The sequence below is a fragment of the Tachypleus tridentatus genome, chromosome 4 (assembly GCF_004210375.1).
Source record: "Tachypleus tridentatus isolate NWPU-2018 chromosome 4, ASM421037v1, whole genome shotgun sequence".
NCBI classification, from domain to species: Eukaryota; Metazoa; Arthropoda; class Merostomata; order Xiphosura; family Limulidae; genus Tachypleus; species Tachypleus tridentatus.
In genome coordinates, this window is record NC_134828.1 from 66,592,308 (window position 1) to 66,618,682 (window position 26,375).

At 33.1% G+C, this 26,375-nt stretch overlaps 1 protein-coding gene across 4 annotated transcripts in view; it reads left to right on the forward strand.

Moving 5' to 3' along the window:
• The window catches only part of LOC143249341 (kinesin-like protein KIF2A), a 64,819-nt gene extending 47,705 nt beyond the window's left edge, over window positions 1-17,114 (forward strand). For all 4 annotated transcript variants that reach the window (XM_076499006.1, XM_076499007.1, XM_076499009.1 and 1 more), the window contains 8 exons: window positions 524-659; window positions 824-934; window positions 2,252-2,319; window positions 2,543-2,657; window positions 8,706-8,807; window positions 9,563-9,635; window positions 15,900-15,962; window positions 16,274-17,114. In XM_076499006.1, the coding sequence (XP_076355121.1) occupies window positions 524-659; window positions 824-934; window positions 2,252-2,319; window positions 2,543-2,657; window positions 8,706-8,807; window positions 9,563-9,635; window positions 15,900-15,962; window positions 16,274-16,353 (748 nt within the window). In that variant the 3' untranslated portion in view covers window positions 16,354-17,114. The remainder of the gene's footprint in view (window positions 1-523; window positions 660-823; window positions 935-2,251; window positions 2,320-2,542; window positions 2,658-8,705; window positions 8,808-9,562; window positions 9,636-15,899; window positions 15,963-16,273) is intronic.
• The last annotated feature ends 9,261 nt before the right edge of the window (window positions 17,115-26,375 follow it).

The following is a 26,375-nucleotide window of genomic DNA, read 5'->3' on the forward strand; positions in this document are numbered from 1 at the left end:
AGCTGTTAATACAGAATCTGTTAGTCATTTCATACAATGTGCTGGGTGTAGCCTAATGATTAGTTTGCTTGGACTGTTAATCTGATAATTCAAGCTACATTTCCTGTTACTATACAAGTGCTTTTCAAACTGTGAAGCCATGGATGCAATATAATTGTCAAATTTGTCTATTCATTAAGACTAAGTAGTAGTGGATGGTGTTGACAAGCTGCTTTCCCTCTAGTCCATCAGTTGAAAATATTAAAAATTGAATGTAACTAATTTAACCCTTGTACTTAAATTTATACATTGTCATTGTATATAGATGGATGGTATTGAATTTACAGAGTAAAAAAAAAGGAAATATTAAGTGTTTCATCTAGGGGCACAAGAATGTCCACCAGTAGATTACTCCACCGAACATCAGAAAATTTCTACTATTTTTATGAAGTTTTATATAAAGAAGTTGTAACATCTCTGAAATCTCCAGTCCTAATAACGATTATCTTTTATGGCCAGCTAAATTCTTTATTTTGTCTAATAGGACAACAGGTCGACTTCATGGTAAGTTTTCCTTAATAGACTTGGCAGGGAATGAACGTGGAGCAGACACCTCAAGTGCAAATAGGCAGACTAGAATGGAGGGAGCAGAAATCAACAAAAGTCTGTTAGCACTTAAGGTGAGAAAGGGATAAGTTATACTGGTCATAGATATGTTGGATGGGTTTCTAAATTTAGTTTTCAAAATATTTTTGGTTTTTCTGTTTTAACTATTTGCATTCCTATTGTTAGTGAAGTCTTTCAGTCTACTTTTCATTAACTGCAGGTGAATTTCCTATTGCAGGAATGTATACGAGCTCTAGGACGTAAAGGGGCCCATCTACCATTCAGAGCAAGTAAACTGACTCTAGTTTTGAGAGATTCCTTCATTGGAGATAACTCTCGTACATGTATGGTGAGTAGAAACATTGCATTTTAAATTTATTTCCCTCGTATCAATCTTGTTCTGATACAAGCTGTTGTAATTAGTGATCAGAATGTATTTTAGAAAAATGAATTTTGAAGGTAAATGACGAATATGTGTATGTAGCTCTAAACATAATTAAAACCCAGTTCATTTAACTATACATTGATGCGTTAATGATTTAATCTCAATAGCTAACTTAAACATTGCCCTAAGTACAATATAATACAATAGTAGAAGGTGAGACATTACGGGTTTAAGCTTTCACCTCCACGCTCTTGTTTTGATTTTCTATGATGGTCAACTTATTTAACTTCATTGTTTTGGATTTTGCACGATAAATGGGACATTTCCAACACTTTGGGTGCTATTACCAGAAGCTTTAATTCATTACAACTACAGATGACTAACCAGGAACAGAAGAACATTAAATTGTCATAAATTTTTATTGTTTAATAGTGCTGAGTTAATTACCTATTAACAATAATTGTAATTTATAATTACTGAGCTACACACACACATGCGTGCACCTGTACTAATCTTTCACATACTTTGGTTTGTTATTAATATAGTTTTCTCTGCGACCACTAGTTTTTTAACTGCAGTTTTTTATTAAAGTTAGACGGAATGTTGTCCCTTTTTTGCCATTTGGCCTAAATTAAGTTTTTAATTAATCATTGAACTAATCTTATCTAATAAGACTGTATATTTGAGAAAAAAATCACAGGAAAATTTTCATTACTTAAATACCAGTAAAAAAAAAATATTTCTAACCAAAAGTTGCTCTATTTTTATCATTTATCTTTTTACATGATAACCTCATGCACATACCTGTTCTGCTAAATTTTTGTGGTACAAAGTTCATGAGTAATGAAAGGAGGACAAACAAGAAACAACAGTAAACATAATAATAATAATGAAATCTGTGAAAGGGTTTTAGGAAAGTTTGACCTCACCAGATGAAAAAAATAATTTTAATGACTTAACTAATGCTATTCATGATGCTTGAAAACTGTAGGTCATAAATGATGCAAATTATTTTACCTTGATTAAGAGTCAGTTTAATTCTACTGACATTTCTATTACTAAGTTCACCTCAGCTTTCCTAACAAGAAGACTAAGATATAAATCCATGTCCCTTAACCATATGCATCATTTCTCATGACTTCTATGAAGGTAGAAGCATGAATTGGGTTATAACAATGCTTTCTAAAAATAAATCTTTATTTGAAATTGTATATGTTGGTGAATTTTTAAATTATGAATTAACAGAATTAAATAATATTAATTTTATTTTCTATGAATCAGATAGCTATGATATCTCCTGGTTTGAGTTCCTGTGAACACTCACTGAATACACTCCGATATGCAGACAGGTAATGTCCATTTTATTGTTCTTTTATCTTGTTTGTGATGAACACCTGTATATTAGAATCAAGTATTTCTTTTCTTTGATAGATTATTTAGGCAGAGTATTCATGATGAAACTTTGTAGAATGGATGGCAACTGCCCTTTGTGTCTCCATAACAGGCAGTTGCAGTCCATTCTACAGTTTCATCATTTCTTCTTTTTTCAATACTTCCTTTATCCTTCTGCAGAGTGAAAGAACTGAGTGTAGATAATCCTGAAAATCCTGAAATTAGAGCTGATGAAGATGAAGATATGATGGTACAAGATGATGATGACGATTTTGCTCTTTTACGATCAACTAATGTAAGCATAACAAGAAGTTTCATTCTTTTATCATGAGAAATTTGCCAAAAGGTACCCAAATATTTATAATTAATACATTTTGTAAACATGCTCTATATCCCTAGGATTTGCTGTACAAACCATTTGAATATATCTTAAGAAATATTTTACACTGATGCATGTCTAAACTGCATTTTTCCTTGTATTTAATATATTGTAAACAATCACTTTTAATTTCATTAAATATATAAATGATAAACCTAACAGCCTGTAAAATGTAATGACTACTTAAGACTTTGTATAGTTCCCTATATTTCAGCATGACGATTGAGTAGCTTATATAATTTGTGATGATCAGAGATTTTCCTTGCAAATCTAAGTATAATGTTTTTAATCTGAACTAGTGAGTTTCACAAAATTATAATTCCTAGCCACAGGAGTGTGAGAATGCAAAATCACAGTTGTGAATATAAAAATATTCTATGAACAAAATACTAAATCAGGGATGGCAAACTCCATGGCCACCAGCCACACATGGCCAGTGGATAGCACAATTGTGGCCAGCTTGAGTTTACAAATCAACTTTTTCATTATATATTTTTTTATCACAAACTTGATAATCAACAACTACACTGCCTCATGTCATCGCTAATGTTGCACACTTCATCATTGCCACAGACTCTGCCCATTTTGTAACGTCAGTCTGGTTTAGATGTTTGTTATCGAGTGTGTATTGTTTTGCATGTGCTTGCAAAGATTTTTATTGTGCAACTTTCAGGTGTTTAAATATATTTTGTTTTTGATCTCATAATATGGATAAGTGGATAATTCAAAAACGAAAGAGTCCAGATGATGGTGAACATTCAGAAAATAGACAATTTAATTGATTCTGGCATTACTGCTTAAAAGAGAATTGCTCATGACTGGAAAAACATGAAACTAGAATTTAATGTTAGTTGGAAGTTGAAATTTGCAGTGATTGAAGCAAATAATAAGCCAGTGTATCTTTTGTCTAACAAAGTTTTTAGGAATAATAAAGTATACAATCTTAAGCAAAACTTTAACAATTTTCACAACAAATTTGATGTAAAATTTCCAGTTGATATCAAAAATTGTATGAATGAAATTAGCCATGTGAAATAAGTGAACAACCACAGTCTATTCATGAATTTCAGCTAAAGCTAAACCTACTTGCAGAACAATTACAAAAGAATGATTTGACACATTTTGCAAAGTTGAATAGTTTTCTAGAAAATAATGACTATGATTTCTCTGATGCTAAAGATGATCCCTATATAAACTGGATCAAAATTTATTTCAAAAATGTGAATTTTTGCATGATCTATTTCAACTTGACTTAGGAAATTTCAGTAAGGAAATTACATCTTTTTTGTTTTCATATAAGTGTGGATTTGAAGATGAGATGCTTATCCTGCAAAGTCTAGAACACATAAAAGGTAAACAAAAATGTTCTATCAGAGATGTGGCTCACTATTTTGATAAATGAGTCTTCTAAATTTAAATATAGCAATTTCAAAATTATTTTCCATGTGTGGATCCACATGGGTGTGTGAGTCAACATTTTCTATGCTAGATTTTTTCAAGTTTAGATACAGATCTCAGCTTACTGACATAAATTTAGAGGCAGAGCTAAGATGCTTATTGAGTATAGATATTAAGCGAAATGTCACAAAACTTGTTGATGAAAACCCCAACAGTTTTCACATTGAAGGTTAGTTGAAATGCAATTATTTTGATTAAACTAACATCTTTCAATTTTTTTAATAGTGTGGGCAACATTGTTTTCATTAGTCACTAAAAAATAAGTTTCCCACCCTGTACTAAATTATTGTACACCAAAAACAAAGGGAAGGATGTTTACAGTACTACTGCATAGCTTATTTCAAGGCAGCTGCACTCTCACAAGTTGTAAATTGGCTATAATAAAATTGCCACAATTGCAGAACCTTTTCTGTACCTTATGGTGATGACCAGTGAGTGAATGTGTCTAAGTTGTTGCTTAACCAATAAGGGCCAGTTATGTATCAGTTTAACTCTCTTCATGCTCTACATTGGTATGGGCAGTTTTTTGTATCTAGAAGAATTTTCTAATTGGAAACACAAAACTTTAAAACCATTAATAAATACTTTTTAGCCAATGAATTTGTAGAAATTAAAACATACTTTAAACTGTGTGGTCCATATTATATAATGCATAAATTGATATTAAGAAAGATTGGCTTGGCAACAGTCTGCTCTACATCATATCAGTAAACAGACAAAATGTTGGCATGGTAATAGTCTACAGTGTTTTATTTTATAGTTTAAAACCAACAGAAATACAAAATGTATCCTTTACTGATGTTACTGAAATTTAAATCTAAATGTATTGCCAACTAACCATTCATTAACCCTCTTGCAGTAGGCTCATGCAATTTGTGCAAACTGAGTCATGAATATCACTTGCACATTATGTGTGATAACTCAGGTTTCTTAATTTATTCTCTGAAAAAGTGATAAGATTTTGTTAAAGTTGTGTGTCATGCACAAATAATGACAGTTGTTGGAATTAAAGTGTTTTTGCTTAGGCTATTTTTCTGTTGTATGTAGTTACTTGCATTCAAACTATTAACAAGCTTAATGTAAGATGGTTTTCATTTATATATCAAAATACTTTTCTTCATTGTATAGTTTTCTTATTTCATTTACACAATCTCTAGAACCTCCTAAAACAATATCAAAAGTTTTGTAAAGGTAAATGCTTATTTTATTTTTCATTTTCTTTACCACATCACTAATTCTAGCTATTATTATCAGTGTATAAGGTAATAAAATAATTAAAATTAGGAAAGAAAAACCAAAACATACCTTTGTTGTTTTTTTTTTATGGAGTATTTTTAAAGATGTTTTGCTTATATTCATAATTTGGTCTTTCCCTTTTCACATAATTAATTTTTAATGTTTTATTTTCCATTCTTGTCCTGTACTGCTTATTATCTCGACATAAGTCAGTGGTGCCCTCAAGGTATATTAGTTTGTTTGGGAAATATATGCAACTGTTCAGCAAACTTTTCTTTCATTACATAGTATCATAAGCCTTAAGAATGGATACAAAGTATGATGTATATTTTTAAAATGTCTAAACGTTTATAATTATGCAACTTAAAACATAACTAATATATAATTTACCAAAATATAATAGTTATACCTAAATACAATTTAAACTATCACTAAACATGTTTATGTAAGAAACAACCATAAGTATTGTAACTGACCAAATAGCCAACCATACTATAGTCAGTTTCATATACTCCATGATAAAGACTTATTACCAATTTCAAAATAACCATTGTTAGATTATAGTGTACGTTAAGCCCTCTCTGATGGTCCTACATGTATGTAATGTCTACATTGGAAAATACAAAGTTTAAACAATCAGTGATGTCGAGAAAACCCACTTGTAGAGAAATATATATGCAAAAACGGCTCGTTTGGGTTGAGAAAATATTTTACATAGAAGAGCGAACAACGTTTCGACCTTCTTCGGTCATCATCAGGTTCACAAAGAAAGAGGTAACTGACCGGAAGCTGACCACATGTTTGAAAGGGATTGTGCAACTGAGTGTCGGAACGTAGAGGGGCGGTGTTAGATGTTTGAATATATAATTTATTTATTTTATTATATTAATATAGATATAAAGGCATTCCCTTATATTGGTTTATTTTGGGTTTAAGTTGTTGTATAAGTAAGGCTTCTTTAATTTTGCGTTTGTTTATGTTTGTTTCTTTATTTAGTATTTGAGTGTTTTCTATGGTTATGTTGTGTTTATTTGATTTGCAGTGTTTGAAAACGTGTGAAGGTGACTTTTTATGTTCTTTGAATCTAGTTTCCATTTTTCTACTTGTTTCTCCAATATAGAAGTCGTGGCAGTTATCACATTGTATTTTATAAATAATGTTGGTGTGGTGTTTGGCAGTGTAGTTTTTACATAGTATAGACCTCAGTTTTGTGCCTGGTTTTTGAATAAATTTGGTATTAACTGGAATGTCATATTTTGTTACTAGTTTTTGCCAAATGTTGGTTATTTGTCTGCTGATGTCAGGAATATATGGTATACAGCAGTATATGGTTTCGTGATTTTTTGATTCGTGAGATATATTTACTTTTGTTGGTTGATTTTGCTTTCTGTCTAGGTGTGTGCGTATAATGTTTTCTACGGTTTGTGGAGGAAACTTATTGATGTTGATGAAGTATTGTTTTATTTTGTCTAATTCATCGTTAATTTTATCTGGTGAGCATAGTTTTATGGCTGTGTTTATTTGGTTTCTTAGTATGTTGAGATTTTGTTTTGTTTCATGTGCTGAGTCCCAAGGAATGTATGGTCCAGTATGGGTGATTTTTCGGGTGGATTTCTGTTTTGACTTGTGTATCGGTTCTTGTAATTTTGAGGTTAAGAAATGATATTTGATTGCTTTCTTCCTGGTCACATGTGAAGTTAATGTTGGGATGTATAGAGTTAATGTGATTGAAAAAATTAAGTATGTGTTCTGTAGATTTGAATCTTAACCATAGAAAACACTCAAATAATTTGTTTGTTTGGGAATTTTGCACAAAGCTACTCGAGGGCTATCTGTGCTAGCCGTCCCTAATTTAGCAGTGTAAGACTAGAGGGAAGGCAGCTAGTCATCACCACCACCGCCAACTCTTGGGCTACTCTTTTACCAACGAATAGTGGGATTGACCGTACCATTATAATGCCCTCAAGGTTGGGAGGGCGAGCATGTTTAGCGCGACGTGGGTGCGAACCCGCGACCCTCGGATTACAAGTCGCACGCCTTACGCGCTTGGCCATGCCAGGCCTTGACACTCAAATAATAAATAAAGAAACAAACATAAACAAATGCAAAATTAAAGAAGCCTTACTTATACAACAACTTAAACCCAAAATAAACCAATATAAGGAAACGCCTTTATACCTATATTAATATAATAAAATAAAATTATATATTCAAACATCTAACATCGCCCTCTACGTTCCGACACTCAGTTGCACAACCCCTTTCAAACATGTGGTCAGCTTCCGGTCAGTTACCTCTTTCTTGTGAACCTGACGATGACCGAAGAAGGTAGAAACGTTGTTCGCTCTTCTATGTAAAATATTTTCTCAACCCAAACGAGCCATTTTTGCATATAAAGTTTAAACAAATCCATTGAAGGTGGATGTGGTAGCTGTTAGGAGTTGAAGAAATGCTTTACTTGTTCCAACTGTATTCTTTCAGAGAACTTTGAAATGAAAGAATCGAAAAGTTATATAATCTACAGTATTGCCATTATATCACTGATAATAGTGTCAAAGTTGAGGATTTTCTTAGCTTGTTGGTCACATATCAATACATGCAAAGTTTTAAGCAGTTTTTTAAAGATTTTTTTGAAATAGAGGACTCAAAATTTGAATAAAATAAAACATACATTGTTGATAAAGGTGTTTAATTAAATTTTGAAGGTACTATATTAACTTGTGCAGAGCATTTTTTAAAGGGGCTTCAATTGGAAAAATGTTGAATCATCCAAAATAAAGTGAAAAACATGCATTTTATATGATTTACTCTGGGGATTTTAACATTATTCACAGCAACAAAACAACAACAAAAATTAAATTATATCTGTATTTTGTAAATTTGTATTCAGTTCCATTTGAGCTGTGAGAAGAAAAACAATTATAAGTATCAGTGGCATACCTCTAGTTAGGAAAAGTTAAAAAAGAAGTCAGTTGCATCCATTTGCACCCTCATAATAAACCTAGGGTAAAAATAGTTATTTAATTTACTGGCATTGTCTGTGACTCCACAGAAAAATTAAAAGAAAGTTTTCATTCACAGCAAACCCAACAGTAATTATGGAAAGCTTGTAGCCTCAGGTTAGTATATAAATAGTTTAAGTGTGATCAAAGACTTTTATTTAAAATTCAGTGTAAAACATAGTAGATTTTGATTACTTCTGTTAGTATAAATGCTAACATTCAAGATGTAGGTTATTTTTCTGATAAATGTTACACTTTTTCCTCTTAGGAAGGAGAGTTTTCAGAAGATCTTGTTACATTCCATGCTGCTATTTCTCATCTCCAACGAATGGAAGAAGAAGTTTTGGATATTCACAAAACTGTTGTTGATGTAGGTTTTGTGTATCTAGTAAATCATAGTGTTGACAAATCTTTTTTTTGTCTTTAAATATTTTATTATAATTTAAGTCTTCATTATATGAAGTTTTCTTTAATTGCATATTAACATCAATTATTGTTCACCATTATTTTGCTTGTTAACACACTTCAATTTTTTAATTACTTCTAACACCAAAGGTGGACAGTTATATTTTCATCCATGTATGTATGTGTCAGCAAGATCTCTCAAAAGTGGTTATGTGGATTTGGACAAAATTGGTATACATTTGAACTATGACCCAACTTAGTGATTAGTTTCAGGGAGTGTCAAAGGTCAAGGTAAAAATAAAATAAAAATCTCTAGTTGTTAAAATGGGGATTGATTTTTCAAAATTTTTGCTCTATAACTCAGTTAAAAATTAATCAAATTTTGATGAAACTTGTTGGGCATGTGTATAATTTTATTTTTTATTGTCTTGCCAAAAATGGTCAATGTTTAGTGATAATGATGACCATAAGGGCACTGATAATTTTTCAGAGCTTGGTATGATCAAAGCTGCATGATAAGAGGTGTCTGTTCTACTCAGTGTCCCTGGAATTGTTAATGTTACTGAGTTTAATTGTCTTTTTATGGTCTTTTAAAAGCAGGGGTACTATGTTTTCATTGTGAAAATATATTTTTGTTACTTTTTAAACTGTATTTATTGTTTTTTTTAAAAAAAAAGGTTTGAGATAATCTCTTACATCCAGTTTCTTCTTTCCTTTCAGGCAAGTCATAAGTGGTTAGAAGTTGATAGCAGTCTTCTGAACATGGCAAATGAAGTAGATTATGATGTTGACTGTAAGTTCAATTTTAGTAAATAATTCCAAGAGTTTTATACAAACATGTTTTATTTCAGGATTTTCTGTCAGTGTGGACCTGGCATGGCCAGGTAGTTAAGGCACTCAACTCATAATTTGAGCATCACAGATTTGAATCCCTATCACACCAAACACGTTTGCCTTTTCAGCTGTGGGGGCATTATAATGTGATGGTCAATTCTACTATTTGTTGGTAAAAGAATAGGCAGTGGGTATTGTAGTCTTACTGTGCTAAATTAGGAACGGCTAGTGCAGATAGCCCTCGAGTAGCTTTGCGCAAAATTCAAAACAAACCAAAACCTCTCAATGTGACTGTGGTTTTAATAAATCATTTTTGGGGATTAAAATGCATTTTTTTAGTTAGAAACATTATCAAAGTTGAGGAAACTCAATATCATACAAGTAACAAAAAAATTTTCAAAAAAGGAGTAAATGTGTGAATGGCTAATATTTAACCCTCTTGCTCCAGGTATTCTTTACTGTGCATAACACAAAGCTTTAGTGTCTTACATTCAAAATTTTATCAAATGACTTTTTGTTTGTTATATGAATTAGTATAGCATAAAGCCTTATCTAATAATCTATATGTTAAAAGTATACAAGTTTTAAATTCTCAGTTCTACAAGACATTTTCAAAACTCCTAGGTTTCCCCGAGTGTGACAAACATGACATGCTTTCTGTTCTAGTCACTGCTCCTCTGACAAGTTTGAAATTAAGTATTAATTGCTCACTACAAAATTTTTATCTAAGCAACAAAAATAGCCTTCAATTTTGTTCAGTTACATAGGTATCAAATAGAAAATCAGACTCCTCCTGTCACATTCTTTCTTTCAGGATTTGTTAATGGTTTTCTTATGCTTAATTATATATTACCTATAACCAATAGAAACTCAGTTTTTGTCTGTCAAATGATGTATTGCCTAATATTGTGTTCTGAACTGATAATTGTCATTTTCACTCAAGAGAACAAACTTTGTTCTTGTGAGAAACTTAATTAGCTTGGATGAAATTGTAATGGCTCTTGTGGAACAGTTAGAAAGCTATAAAATTGAGAGTTAGGAGAAATTGTCTACTTTTTGAATGTTATTAGTCTATGTTCATTGGTGCATTATTTCATTAAATAATTAAAGCAATTAGTATTAAAAGTAATTGACAGCAAGAAAAAAAAAGATTGGAAAAGTACTTTATTTCTTGTTTTTTATGTTTATTCTTTATTATTATAAAAGTAATTAAAATGTAAAAATATGGACATTTTTGGGTCAGTTAAGATTAGATTAGGTAAAATAAATAATATAATAAAATATGATTCATGCAAGCAACTTGCTTGTAGTAGCTTGTGAGAAGTAATGCAATACACAAATATGAGCTGCACATGCCCTTAATGATTTACAAGTTATAATGGTATGGAGTGTAGTTGACCATAGTTCAAAGGGGAATAAATTTAATTATAAATAGATGTTTAGTGTTATGAGCTTAAAGCTGCTTAGGATAAAAGAATATAGTTTGTTACAACTTGAAATCATTCTTGAGAGGAAAGAAAGTTTTTATATATATTAGTCCTTCTAGAATGACTTCAAATTGTAATATGAAACTGTAATTTTCATGTTACGATTAGAAAGAACTTTCTTATCTCAAAAATCTCAAATTTCCTTGCACCTGATTATTCAAAACAAATACTCAGTATATTAATGGACAAATGTTTATTTTAGTTTATTAAAAATACTTCACTATTTTTGTTTATGAAGAACTTGTAATGTTAATTGTAAGACTGCCATATTTTGTGCAGATATACACTCTATATTGAAAGTTAAGTCTCAAATCTATAAAGAATTTAAGTGAGTACAAAAAAGTTACACGGTTGGTCAAATTGATGGAGGTCCTGTTGAAAGAGTTAATCCTTCAAAAACCATGCAAACAATATAATAGGTATGGCAGTTACATCATCCTTACATAATAGCAAAAGCACTTATTGTAGTAGAATGTGAACAGTAAAAAATAGGATAAATTAAACCCAGTTTTGATTGAATAGTTGTATTTCACTGTATGTTAAATCTTGCCTGTACTAGTATGTAGAAATGATGCAAGTGCCATCTCCACTATCTTGTTTGCATTGTTTTTTAAGGATTGGTATTAGCTGTTCCTACAAATACTTTCTTTTTTATTGTTTTTACCTGTTTGGTTGCTTTTTCTTTAATACAGTGTTTACATAGACATAGTAAGGTTTTATTTATAACCAAGTTCTAAATACAATGAGGTTCCAAATGTAATATTTATTGTTTATTTATTACTGGTTGGTAATGCCTGTTTTACCCTATACTTGAGCTTTTTAAAAAGACATCAATTTTTTTGGTTTTGAGTTATCCTGAAAAAAAAAAAGTGGAAGGAGGAAGAACAACAAGAAACTCATGTTTTGCTGCAGTATTAATAGACATTGTCAAAACTTGTGGCTTAGTCGTTACACGTGTTATAAAAGAAAACGTGGTGTATAGTATTGTAAAGTTCTTATGACCTGTTAAAGAGATGTTTAAGATACAATTTCGATGAACAGTCTGAGCCATTCCCACACTGGCAGTGCTACCACCTGCAGGATGACAGTCTTAAATTATAAGCTATGAACTAACTAGGGCTTTTAATAACTTTTATCAGTTTGTTGAAATTGGTAGTTAATGACTCAAAATCACTTGTGCAAAAATAAATTTCAGAGTAAATGTAAAAGGTGGCTTTGTCTGGAAACAATTCAATCATACAGCTAGTTTTAACAAGGCATAATGGTACCAAATACTCATTTAATTTTAATGTTATCAGTTTTATTTCAAAAGACTTTATCCAAACAGCATTTGAAATAATTACAAAAGTTCAGAAGTTTCAAATCCATACTTTAATATTGCTCATGTAGTCCCAAGTGCAGGTGGGAAAACACTTAAATTTTACTTTAAGAAAACTACTTGTCATTATAGTTATTGATTGTAGTGAGTCATTAGTAGTACTTGCCAATCAGTTAGCCAGTTGTTTAATTATTGATTAGTATAGTGTTCCCTAAACAAATGAAATAAAATTAAAAGCACTGGATGCTACCAACTAGCTGTCTTTCTTCTAGCAGTTCAGAAACAAAGTTGGTGATGAGAGCAGCTGTTCAGTTGTTTTTCCTCTGGTCATCAAAAAGAAAAATTAGCACTTAGTATTGCCAGTTAAATATCTTTCCTCTAAGCAACAGCTCAAGAAGAAATGAGGTTGTGGTTGCAGGTGCTTCCAAGACAGTTGCCTTCACTGTTGTCAGCAGTTCAAAAACATTGGTGCTAGCCATTTGCTCCCTCTAAAAAGTAGTTCTAAATTACAGTGGATTTGAGTTAATTGGGGCACACTGGGAGTAGAATACTTTAGCCCAATTAAGATGTTGCCCCAATTTTGCAAAGCTGTACATAAAGGATTTAAAAGGTACAAGTGTATAGTACATAAGACAAAAAGAGTTTTTCCGTTTATTCAGTTACAAAAACATATACTGTACTGTATAAAACCTGTCCTTACTATACAAGAGCTGAATCAAAAATATCCTAAAAACAAATTTAATTTCAGCATGTACACACATTTACATTACTGTTGTTCTTAACACTTATTGATGTTGGAGAAATTTTTCAAGTGTACCCTGTCGTGCTCTCTTAACTCACTACATCTGAACAAAGTCAATGCAGATATCTACTGCAGATATTGGACTGTCTTCATTATCTTTCTTGCATAAAATGTCATAATCCACCAACAAATTTCCTAACTTCATGGTGAGTCACTCATTCAAATTCAGGTGTGTTGTTCTCATCACTTTTCTGGTCTTCTGATGTTTTTTGGTGTTTTGTTGCAATTTGATCAACAATTGCGTCTTTACAATCTTCATTCTCATTGCAACACTGCAGACTGTTATCGATGCATGCAAACTCTTCATAGTTTTTGATGTATTGCACTTCTAAAATGGCTTCATTTATATTTCCGTGACTATCGGGCAGTTTTATTGACTTCCACTGTTCGGCACTTACAGCATCAGCACACTCCTTTTCGTCACGTGCTTGAATTAGATGCCAAACCTTGATTTCTATCAAGACAACCAACCATCTGTTGCTTTGAAATCATTGTGACCTAGCTTTTTAGCAAACTCCTCTGACTTAATCTTTAGCATTGGATTACTGACATGCAGTTATGATAGAGAACCACTGATTGAGAGCCTCCTCAACATCTGGATCCTTGCCTTCTCACTTTTGTTTTTAAGAATTTCATTCTCTTCTTTCTTTGTGTAAGATCCATTCATTTCACAGTTTATCTTGCTGCTGTATTACCTGTGCTATTGTAGATTTTGGCACTCCAGTTATCTCAGCTAGCTGGCGCTGACTTATGTTAGATGGTTTTCTTTTAATTTGGTCCCGAATAGCAATTTTCTCAGAAAGGCTCAAATCTTTCTGTGGCATCTTTGTAAGAGTGTGACATTTTACACAAATGACATAGAAATAATTATATGCTACATAAATGATCACAACTGATCCATTCACTAGCTACTGCCCAGACTAGAAGCAAAATATGATAACAGTACTGATGAACACGCCAATGACAATCAGTGACGTCTCAGTAATGATCCACAGGTCACTTTACAGTACAGCATGCCATTATATTGACCCAATTAAATGGCTTGGTGTTCCAAATAAGTGAAGCAAATTTTGGTTATATTTTTGATTGGTTTTTGGTTTTCAAAATTTGTCCCAATAAACAGCTGCCTCAAGTAACCAGTGGCCCAGTTGACTGGAATCTACTGGAGTAATAGTAATAATAGTTTTGCCATAACAAAGACAGGGTGACCAAATTTGATGCCAATGGAAGCTGAACACAAGTCCCCATTTCTCTGAGTTTCTAAACCTTAACGATCTTGAAGTGAAAAACTTAAATGGCTGAAATACAGTAAGAGTACAAATAGCCCATTATAGTCTTGTGCATAATAAACATTACTTGGTAAAGATGTATGGTCCTTCAGTCATCATTAATCTAAAATACATTAACAAACATGACATCAATATTTTGATTACTTGGATAGATTGCATAACTGACAACAGAAATTAGTTGAAACCCAAATTTTGATTAGTTTGTAATTTTCACGGCAGTCAACATAATAAGAATTTTGATTAATCAGTTGCTGGCATAGTTGAAAGCAGTGACAAAGATACAACATACATGAATAGTTGAGAAGACTATTGATTTGCATTTTGGTGGTAGTAGAGGTTATGCAAGTACAATAAACAAGTACTGCAGAAAAATATGAATATGACCTTGCACTCTGAATTGTCAGATCTGAGTCATATTGTGAGTTCTCGGGCATATCTTGAATCCAAATACTTTTTTAACCCATCTGATTTTTTTATGTACAGCACACTTGAACATTTTACTAAAACTTTGTCACATTTTGTTTATATATATATATATTGTAAATTTGGAATTACACTCAATGTTTGTTTTTCAGTATAGAGTTGGTTAAATGAACCAACCCCATACACATTGTCAGTTTACACCACACTAATTGATGTACTCACTATTCATATGCAATAAGTTAAAATACTTAATTTTATCACTGAGAGAATTCAAAATCATTGTTTTCCTAGTGTATGTTTTTGATATTAATGTTCTGTTGGGCTGATTTTCAAATAATTACCCATTTCACAAGTGGCATTGTGTAGCTGTAATGTTAGTCTACAAAAATTTAAGTTTCAAATTTTTTTTAAATTTAAAACTGTGATTGTTTGTAGAGTAGAAGATAATCTACATATTTAACAGTTAAAGCATTACAAAGTAAATAGCAAGTGATTAATTGTGTAGCTTGTATTATCTGGTATCTGTTCGGTTTATTATTTATGGTACCAGTGTTCTTTATAGTATCCAGCCATCTGAAATTATCATAAAATTTAGTATTATCCAAAAGAGCAGTTCTGATTATACCTCTAACACCATTTCTCTTTAAAAGTGTGAAAGAAGCTCTTGAATACCTTATTTTCATGATGTACACTGTGTTAAAGTGTATGTAACACTTTTTTTTTTTACAAATATTTTCTAAATATATTAAATTGTAGTAAATGTGTTAATTGTATATGTAAACCTGTAGTTAGTTTAACATAATTAGTATTTGCTTTAAAGTATACTTAGAACTCATGTTAGGAGAAACTTTTATAATAGTTTATACAGTTTTAATAGTAATGTTGTAATTTTTGTTATTCTTAGCTTATGCTCAGCAGTTGGAAGGTGTGTTATCAGAGAAGATTGAAGCCCTTACAGTTTTTAAAGGTATTATAACTTGGATATTAATAATGTTGGTATATACATAAAAATTATTTATAACTTGAAAATTTCAGTATGACTGAAACCAGCTTTTGATAAAATATAAGTTTGTATTTCTTCAGTTTCTTTAGCTATTGCAAAATTAGCCAATTTATTTTATCCAAAATTGATGCAATTATGATAACACTAACATTTTAACTTTTAGCCTTAAAGCATCAGGAAAAAAAGTATTTGATGTATACAGTGGTAAATGTTGAACTGATTAATGCCATCCCATATATTATAATGTATTCTTTTATTTACCATTACTTGTGCAGAAAAAGTCACCTCCTTCCGCCAACATTTAGCAGAAGAAGAACAGATCAGCAGGAACATCAAAAGAGTGTCATCTGAGTAGCCTGTTTTAAATAAGTCTCTTACTTCCACTCCAGAAAGCACCTTGCAAGTCTACATCATTTACTATAGGGGAGACCAATGATATAAAGAAGTGCATCTGATAGCCATTCTCACTCACTAACTTAAAACAACTAGAGAAATGCTCTTTTTTTACCCATGTATATGTGTGTGTGTATAACAATGTAGTTATGAATCTTTTACTACAATGTAAAAGTGTAAGTGGACCATACTGTGTAAGACGCCATATAGTGACAGTTTTAAAAGAAAGAAAGAAAAGAATTTTTCTCATGTAGTCTAACTAGTGGTTTTGTTATTAAATAGCATTTTAAACAACGTAAACAAAATAGCTTTATCTTTATAAGTGACATAAAATGAGGTAATATTGGCAAAAACCATTTATGTATGGGATTAACATACAGTCAAATAGAACATGTATATACTAATTTCTTCAGCTTTTGTTGATTCTAACCTCTGTTTGTTCCAACTGAATTATACAAGCAAGTGTTATTTAAAATATGGACCATGATGTTTTGTATACTACGTTTATATAATAATTTTAGATTTTGTAATGAACATTGTACAGTAGTTTAATATTTGTATAGCTTTCACATTAAAAAAAAAACAGCTTTCCTCTTGTAATTTTATACTGTTTTTCTTGCTTTAATATGTATCACAGGCTAATCTGTTTTAAAAGTGCCACAATGTCTTTTAATGTTTCCAAATGTAAGGATTCCATTGTTAAATAAAGGCCTTCTTTATGATGTATTAAGGTTTTTTAGTGTTTTGGTTTCTTGAACTGTACTTCATTGTAATTTTCTTCTACCATTTGGGATCTAGTGTTTAGGATGCTCAACTTGCAACCAGGGGGTTGCAAATTCAAACCCCCTTCACTGAGCATGCTCACCTTTTCAGCTGTGGGATGTTATAATATGAGGGTCAATCTTACTATCTGTTGGTAGAAGAGTATCCCAACAGTCGGTAGTGGGTGGCATTGACAATCTGCCTTCCCTCTGATGTATTACTGCTAAATTAGGGATGGGTAATCCAAATAGCTTTTGTGTAACTTTGTGCAAAATTCAGAACAAACTGTTTCCTACTTACAATTTACATGCCAATTTATCTTTCAAATGCTGCTTTGAGCTGTTGCTTTACTTGAGAAGCTGATTCCTATTGATTGTACTGAGCCCATGTTGTCAGATAGTGGTCACTTGGCATTGTCAATAATAGCCAATCTATCCCAACTATATTGCTGATCTGAAAGTGGGTTAAAAAATCATGTCCAACAAAGACATGCTGTAGGTTGGTGGCATTAAAGCTTTTCAAACTGATGTGCTTATCTCTCCAAAATTATGTTTATTAATGGTTATTAATTAGACTTTTATTATATATTATGAGAATAACAGAGAATGTTATTTCAAGGTACTTTTAAACAAAAAACAGTTGCTCTCTTCTCAATCAATTCTTGATTCCTGATTTAACCAGTTGGTAAGGAATTCATCAATGATGCATGACTTCAGCTTATCAACGTCTTTAGTGCATATATGAATACTGGAACTCAGGTTGAGGGACTGAGGTTTTTCCAAAAGGAAATTAGGACCAGTCTAGCCACTTGGTGATGAATTAATTAATTTGCATTAACTAAAACAGACATCCATCACACATTCTCTTGTGAAATTGTGGCACAACTGCTTTAATGTGCACACCACACATCAGGCATTTCTTCTGTTGTAGCCTTCTCAGTGTAGCATGCATCAAACATTAAAAAATGGGAAGCACTTTACACAGGCATAATGGCTTGATGCATAATTTATAGAGTCCTTAAAGCTGTGTTAGGCTTGCTTATATCATCCAGTTTGACTTGAAGAATCTAGAATCCTGGTCTAAAGTGCTGTGTGCAGAAAGTTGCTTAATCGTATAATGAGAGGGAATCCTCAATAGCCTTGGCTTTTTAAAGCATCATTAGAGTAAATTACTCTGACACCTTTTTTCCTTTTTATTAACTATGTTTTTGTGCACCAGCAATATCAAGCATAAGGCTCACATATACTCAATTCAATTTCATTACACATCAGTATTTCTTCCAGCCTACCCTCAAATCGAAATTCTTTTAGGCAGTATCAATGTAAATTACTCTGAGACCTTGGGCGTAGTCAAGTGTACCAATTGAAATAGTTTGACCTCCTGAGTCCAAAATTGTAACTAGAGTCATATTGGTTAAGAGATGGAGCTATATACTGAAAGTTTGTACTTGAAAAGCAACAACTCAGCCATTCTATGAGCTGCTATGCTTAATTTTGACAGGTATGTAATATTCTGCAGGAAACTGAATAATAAGCTGTATTCCTATAATAAGTGAACTGTAACTAGTCATTGATCAAGAGATGATGGAGCTATATACTGAAAGTTTGTACTTGAAAAGCAACAACTCAGCCATTCTACAAGCTGCTATGCTTAATTTTGACAGGTATGTAATATTCTGCAGGAAACTGAATAAATGAGCTGTGTTCGTGTAATAATTAAACTACTACACAAATTCAGCGACTTTGTTGACAATTTGATAAATAAACCATGAAGTATGTTTTGTTGTAAATGAAGAATAGTTCATTCGAGACTTTTTTTGAAAACTACTCTTTTTTTTTTTTTTTTTTTCCACCCCCCTCCCTGTGTGAATCTTCTAATTTTACAAGAAACTTTCTAGTGATTTTCTATCTTCTATAAGCTCCATTTACAAAGTCTTCAATCTTGCACTGATTTTTGTTTTATAGTTGTGGAATAGCTCAAGATGTCAATATCAGTACCTCTACAGCTTCCTGTAGAGATCATTCTTTTACAAATCATACTATATCAGAAGATAGTCATGGAGTTGAAACTTAGCATTTTAGCAGATACTGCTTCTGCCTCAAAAGGAGACTTTATTCCACTGGTTCTTGTAAGGGTGTTATCTCCTGCAGTGAAGCAAGCAGAGTTTCATAGACCTTTCACAGACGATACCAGAGTTTAGGTTATATCATATCTGTTGTTCTATCATGTGTTACTCAATGATTTCACTTACACCTAGGAATACATACCAGTGTTTCCAACAATGAGATGAAGCAGAAAAGCAAATGAATATATTTTGGACCAAGTAAAGAACCTCAATGCCTTAGTGCAAGAGTTGTCTGCATTTTCAAGCATGAGTTAAATTTAGTTTTAATTGCATGTTATAAAAATTAAAGATTTTTTTATTTGAGGTTTTTTAAGATACTTGTTCTTGCCTTTCCTGTTGTCTCTTGTATTACAAAATTAATATCTCACATCTGCCTTGGGCAGCAATATTTTCTCGATGTTGCACATGCCAACATTAATTGTTCTTTGAGTGACAAAAATTGGAGGAATTACTGATATTAATCTCCTCATTTTCATTCACAGATACGTCAGTAATTTAATTATCAATTTGGTGTAGCTTATGTTTAAAGTGCAATATTGCAGGCATACCATTATTTTCTATTTTTTTAATTGGTTATTAGGTCGATATATTCTAGATGGTTATGTTTGTGTGTATTCTGAACTCATTTTAGCAAAAAAGTATAACCTATTTATTTAGAAAAACTGAGTTCATATTTAATGAACTCCATGGTAATTTAGGTTTAACTCCTGTGTGTATGGGAGGAAGGTCAAAACTGTGTGTGCCCCTGTACTTGTACAGGGTCATTCATCATGGTATTATATAAATTTGATGTCAGAGTTATCTTTTCATGTTTCTCAACATTGATGATTTTGCAATAGTTCTTGTTGCAGCAAGAAAATACTTGATACAGTACAAAGTGAAATTGAGAGATCTTCAGGTATTCACTTAGGTCAAAGAAGTTATTCATATTGTTAACTTTACAATGGACATTAGCTTGCACTCTAACTTGTCAGAATTCTAGTAAGAATTGCTTTGACATTTCACAGACATATTCAATTTCTTATATGCAGCAGGCTTCTACTGTTGACTACAAGTTTGCCAATTTTCATGAAGATATACTTTGTAAATTTCTCCTACATATTCAATATAAGAGAATAGAAGTATTTCATCAGTATTAGTTCATTACACAAATACTCCAGTCAGTATAATATTAGTTATTATAGAAACTCAAAATTAAAAATGGCTCTTATATTGTAAAATGTTTTATTTAAAATGATGATAGATCTGTTTCAAAATTATTCAGGCTGTGAGCAATTCAATGAAGAAAGCAGACTATTTGTTGAGTCAAGAGTCTGTAGTCCAGTTATTAAGCTAAAATGATAAGTAGCTGGAACAGGTAGCAAAGTGTCCAAGAATGAAATGTTTGGTAGTGAACTAACGTGTTTAGAACCCAAATATCATATTTTGAAACTTAAAGATTTCTGTAAAGTTAAAATGAAAATTTTCTTTTAAAGAGATGTACAATAAAATCATTAATTTATTTGATTTCTGAAGCATTCTATCACAAAATTCTACTGGTTATTCTGATATACAAGATATATTAATGGAGATATGTATCTTTCCTAACTAACAGAAAAACACTGTAGAGTATAGTACAGACCTAATTAAATTTAATAACTGAAAACATTTGGCACATACCATGTTCTTTATAATATAATACAAACTTAATTAAAGTTGGAAATAAAACTGTTGTTTTTTTCCATCCTGGATTTAAATGAGAAATGTTTTAATAAATGGTAGCTTGCCAAAAAACTGTTCCACCTACAATATTCCTAATTGTTCCATTTGGTGACTTACACATTTTCTTAATTTCAACATTTTCTCTCTCTCCCACACAAACAGTGATTGAAGAAGAATAGTGGACTGAATATTATCCTCTATTATCAGTGATCAGCAGAGGACATATAGAATATATATATCAGGAAATGAATATTTAGATCCAGTCCAATCATACCTTCATGTAAAAGCAAAGGTTGTCAAACCTAATGGTACTAATATAAAAAAAGAATGAAGATACAAATCTTCGTCTGTACCTGTAAACTTGTTACTTCATTCTCTGTTTTCTCGAATGAATGTATACCTTGATCGCAAACTCATTTCTTTGTCTCACAACCTTTATACATACAAAGCCTACACAGACTTTACTGAGCTATAATAGTGAAGCTAAGAGAAGTCACTTGACATCATCCATTTGGATGACAGATGCAACTAATAATTTTGATGATCTCGATTTCAATAATGGCAAAAATGATGGAGTAAAAGATCGATATGTATATAGATACACACATGGTAGTCAAATAGTTGACATTACCTGCTGTTTACATATTTAGATATCCTTTGAAATATATGATATGTAAATCATTTTCAATTCCCCAGGGAAATTTAAAATCATCTTCTGATAATGCTTCTTTAGGTCAAATACCTACAAATCTTGTTAGAGCATGCATTGATAACAATGCATTTAATGGGTCTTGGAAGAACATTTCACACAATTTCTAACATTATGGTATCAAATTCATGGCAATCAACGTGAATGGAAAACAGATTCCCACTCGACCTTTACAGCCATATTTTGAAGCTGACCTGTATGCCAGAAGCTACGAAACATGATTTAATGGAACTAGAAGACAATTTCAAGATCAAGGAATTGATATATGGTAGGATGAATAGTCAGGAAGATATACACTCTTATCCTTTGACCTTACACCAGCTCTATCTGCTTGATATTCTCTTTTTAACTTGTTTAAACATGGAAATTTACAAATTGAAAAATATTTTGGTATTGCTTAACTTACACTAAATGTTCTAACGTATGTATAATTTCAGTTAATTTTAGAAATTGATCAGTCTAGAAATATTATAGCAGATATTTAAGATATGAATATATTAGAAATTTATTCAATACTCTCACAGGATTTGTACATGACAAAACAGTTTAGAGGTGTGTTTCTCAGTGATCATCTACCAGACCAAGCAGAAAAACAATCATACATCATCAACCAGGATCCTAGTTATCAATCTGGATCTGTATTTATTTTGTTCGAAATGATAAAGGATAATATTTTGATCCATTAGGACGACCTTCACATAATCTCAACATTATAAACTTCATCACGAATATGTGATTTGGTTTGTTGTAAGTTTTGCCCAAAGCTACACGAAGGATATTTGAGCTAGCTGTCCCAAATTTAGCAGTGAAAGACTAGATGGAAGGCAGCTAGTCATCGCCATCCCTGTCAGCTCTTAATCTACTTTTTACCAATGAACAGAGGATTGAACATCAATATGATGAAAAATAAATCTCTTCAGCATCAACGATAAGGTGTCTGATATCTGATAATGTACCTGACATGATCTTGCAGCTAAAAGTCAAGAAAGTTTCATCAAAAAATAATTCCACAACCATGAAATGCAAAACAAGTAAGCTTTTTAATTTATTTGCTGTATCCTAGAAACCAGCCACCTCATTTTCAGAGGATGCAGAGATAAACTTATTACTTTGTTTTGAGTTAAGCATAAAGCCACACAATGGGCTATCTGTGTCCTGCTTACCACAGCTATTGACATACCACTATGTCACTGGGAGGGATACACCTACTTAGATGGTCCTTACATTATTGAAGAAAACTAACTTTTTAAATTATTGAAGGAATCAAGAAAACCACGTTCCTACTCTATCTCTACCAGCCAAATGGTACTTGAGCATTCCAGCATTGTCTTTTCCCATTGAGCAGTTGTTTAGCATTGGAAGAAAAACCCTCAGATCTGACCTCAGGGGCCACAAACAGACTTCTCGTAACCATTGGGGGCTACAAAAAAGTGAAGATTAAAATCGTCCCACAGTTGTTTCACACAAGATGGACATCACATTTAAGAACACACAAATAACGATTACATCAAAAAGTTTGCACATTATTCTAAGAAATGTTATGATACATCAACTGTCACAAAGTGCGATGGGTGGTACTGCATGTTATCTACGAGATTAGAAATGTTCGGCTTGATGTTTGACGTTGAAAGACGCAAGACTGCTTCTAGATGATCATCAGTCAGCTGATTGCGAGTGTTGTTTTTGTTCAGTTTCATATGTGAGAAAGCCTGTTCGTAGCAGTACGTGCTGCCAAACATGCTGGTGTGGACAAGTGCGTTCTCTTTCTGATTAGCAAATGTATCAGGCAACGTTTTGTAGAAGTCAAGCAAAATGTTTTCTCGGTAAATAGCACGCAGTTCATCAGATGCCCGGAGATCAGTAAGTTCGAGCTAATATTCTGCTGACAAATCATCCACTGACACACTGAACGGATCAGCAAAATGTTTCATCAACAATCTGCATTGGTCGAAGTCATGAAACCGTGAGTTGAAGGATTGAATCAAATAATCTAGCTTCCCAACATAAACTTGTGTGTCAATGTCCTGATTCTCCTGTAGCTGTGACTGAAAAGTGGGAAAGTGCACGAAGTTGCCTGATGCTGCTTGCTGCCGGAACAACTTTGTCCTGAAAGCTGAGACGTGATTTGCAAGCTGACAGACAAGCTGATTTTTGCCTTGCAACTTCAAATTCAGATCATTCAAGTGTTGTGTCATGTCGACCAGAAAGGTCAAATCAGCTTGCCATGCTGGATCAGTCATGGAAATCACTTCTGTGTCTTTGTTCTTGCTTCTGAGGAATTCTATCACCTCATCAATCAACTCCCAGAATCTTCCCTCGACTCAGCCAGCATACTTCACAGTGATACACAAACCAAGTTCTTTACTGCACAGGTTCTGTTGGTGAATAATACAGTGCAACTTCACCAACTATCTGTTCTGCTTTCCTCGATGCTTCATCAACAGTGCTACCAGTCCGCTACTTTCTCCCGTCATGGCTGGTGTTCCATCAGTTGTCACAACTACCAGTTTCGTGAAATCCAATGAAACACTACCACACAGTCGTACCGTCTCCTCGAATAGAGCAGACCCAGTTGTCTCACCCTTCATGGAACCCATGCCGATTAGTCTCTCTGTGATATCAATCGATGACGACACCACACCACGAACAAAAACTAGTAGCTGTGCTTTTGAACAGATGCCAGTCAACTCGTCTGCTGCCACGGAGAAGTAAACAAAGTTGGCTGCTTTATTTGTAAGCTGCCTTGTCACGTCTGCTGAGAGGTGTGAAATTCTTCGTTGAACGGTTATACGATTCAAAGCCACCGTCTGTAGCTTGCGAACTGGGCCCGGCATGGCCAAGCGTGTTAAGGCGTGCGACTCGTAATCTGAGGGTCGCGGGTTCGCATCCCCGTCGCGCCAAACATGCTCGCCCTCCCAACCTTGGGGGCGTTATAATGTTACGGTCAATCCCACTATTCGTTAGTAAAAGAGTAGCCCAAGAGTTGGCAGTGGGTGGTGATGACTAGCTGCCTTCCCTCTAGTCTTACACTGCTAAATTAGGGACGGCTAGCACAGATAGCCCTCGAGTAGCTTTGTGCGAAATTCAAAAACAAACAAGGTTGCGAACTGCTTCCGGACACAACTTTTTAGATGCAGTTATCATACATTGCTTGACAAAATCACCATCAGTGAACGGTCGGCCAGATTTCGCTATCATCAGCGAAATATCGCAACTGACCTCACATGCTGCACCTAAATCTGCTGACTGCTTTGAGAAAACGTTCTGCTGGTGATTCAGCGACCGCGGCAGAGATTCAATTTGAGCTGTTCGTTCATCACTGACAACGTTGTGGAATCTTTATGGTTCGACTCATAATGACGCTTTATATTGGATACCTTCGCCACTGCTACTGTCGAATGACACAGCAGACAAATCACGTTCTTCTGTTGTTGAACAAAACAGTATTGTGCAGTCCAATCATCATGAAACTGCCGGTTTTCGTCGTCAACTTTTCTTTTACGATTAGCTGCCATTTTTGTTACGAAATAATATCAAAATAGGGCTCGTAAGTAAATCTCGAAGAACAGTTGGAACGCGTGAGATTTCGTAATTACGGAAATATTACATTATTTCGCTAATGATTAAATTCCTATGCATTAACGAGATTTGCTTATTAAATTTTCTTTATTGCTCGACTCAAATATGGAACCATCCAGTATCTAGCGTAATGAATATTCTTGTATAGCGCTTAATCTTCGCGCAGGTGCGAACTCTCTATGTTTGACTTTCCCTTTGGACATCGCAGGCCAGATTTGGCCCGCCGGTCGGACTTTGTGCACCACTGTTCTACATCATGACTACATTTCTCTAAGGAGATATTTGTACAGGGTGGCTCGTAAGTCCCTCCTCATTCATATGTTATTATGTTATATTCAATTACGCATGTATTATAAATTTGTTTCTTTTTTTCAGAGAAATATGGCCGATATAAGCCCATTTACACTTGAAGAGCGTATTGTGACAAGTACGTGGATACATGAGCGCAAGAATACTGGTGACACCCTGGATACAATAACTGGCAAATAAGATATATGGATGGGTAGGGACGTACGGGCCACCCTGTAGTTCTTTCTCATTGGCTAGTAATAACATCAGAACATCTAAAAACTGGTAGATAATAAGAACAAACAAATAAAGACTGGGCTGGGTTTCTGTAAAAACAAAGCTGTTTACAGCGACATTTAAGCTCTCAAAGTTTATAAACTCATTCCAGCTTAGGCTTCCTGCATTATGTCAATCCTACCTACATCATATCCGATATGGACTTAAAAAAATCTAGGATGACTCACCCACCTACATGTATTTAAATAGAACCACTCATGACTTTGATTCAAGTGTCTATATTTAAATGTTCAATGGTACAATTATCATCTTACCTATACACGTTTTTGCTAATTTGTAAGGCAGTCAACAAACACACGGCCTGGCGATATATTGTTAATCATAGTGTTTTAACGTGATTCTGTTAGGAATTTTGTTTATCTGTTTCTTCCCGCTATTCATACGCACTCTCTCAATCGTTTTCATTTAAGTGTACTAGCAGCCCTCTGTTGTTAATCTAAGTTTTTCCACTCTTCTCATTGGATAGTCGTATAATATTAACTCACGATCATACTATTGTTTACAGATTGTTCTTTTCGCACTT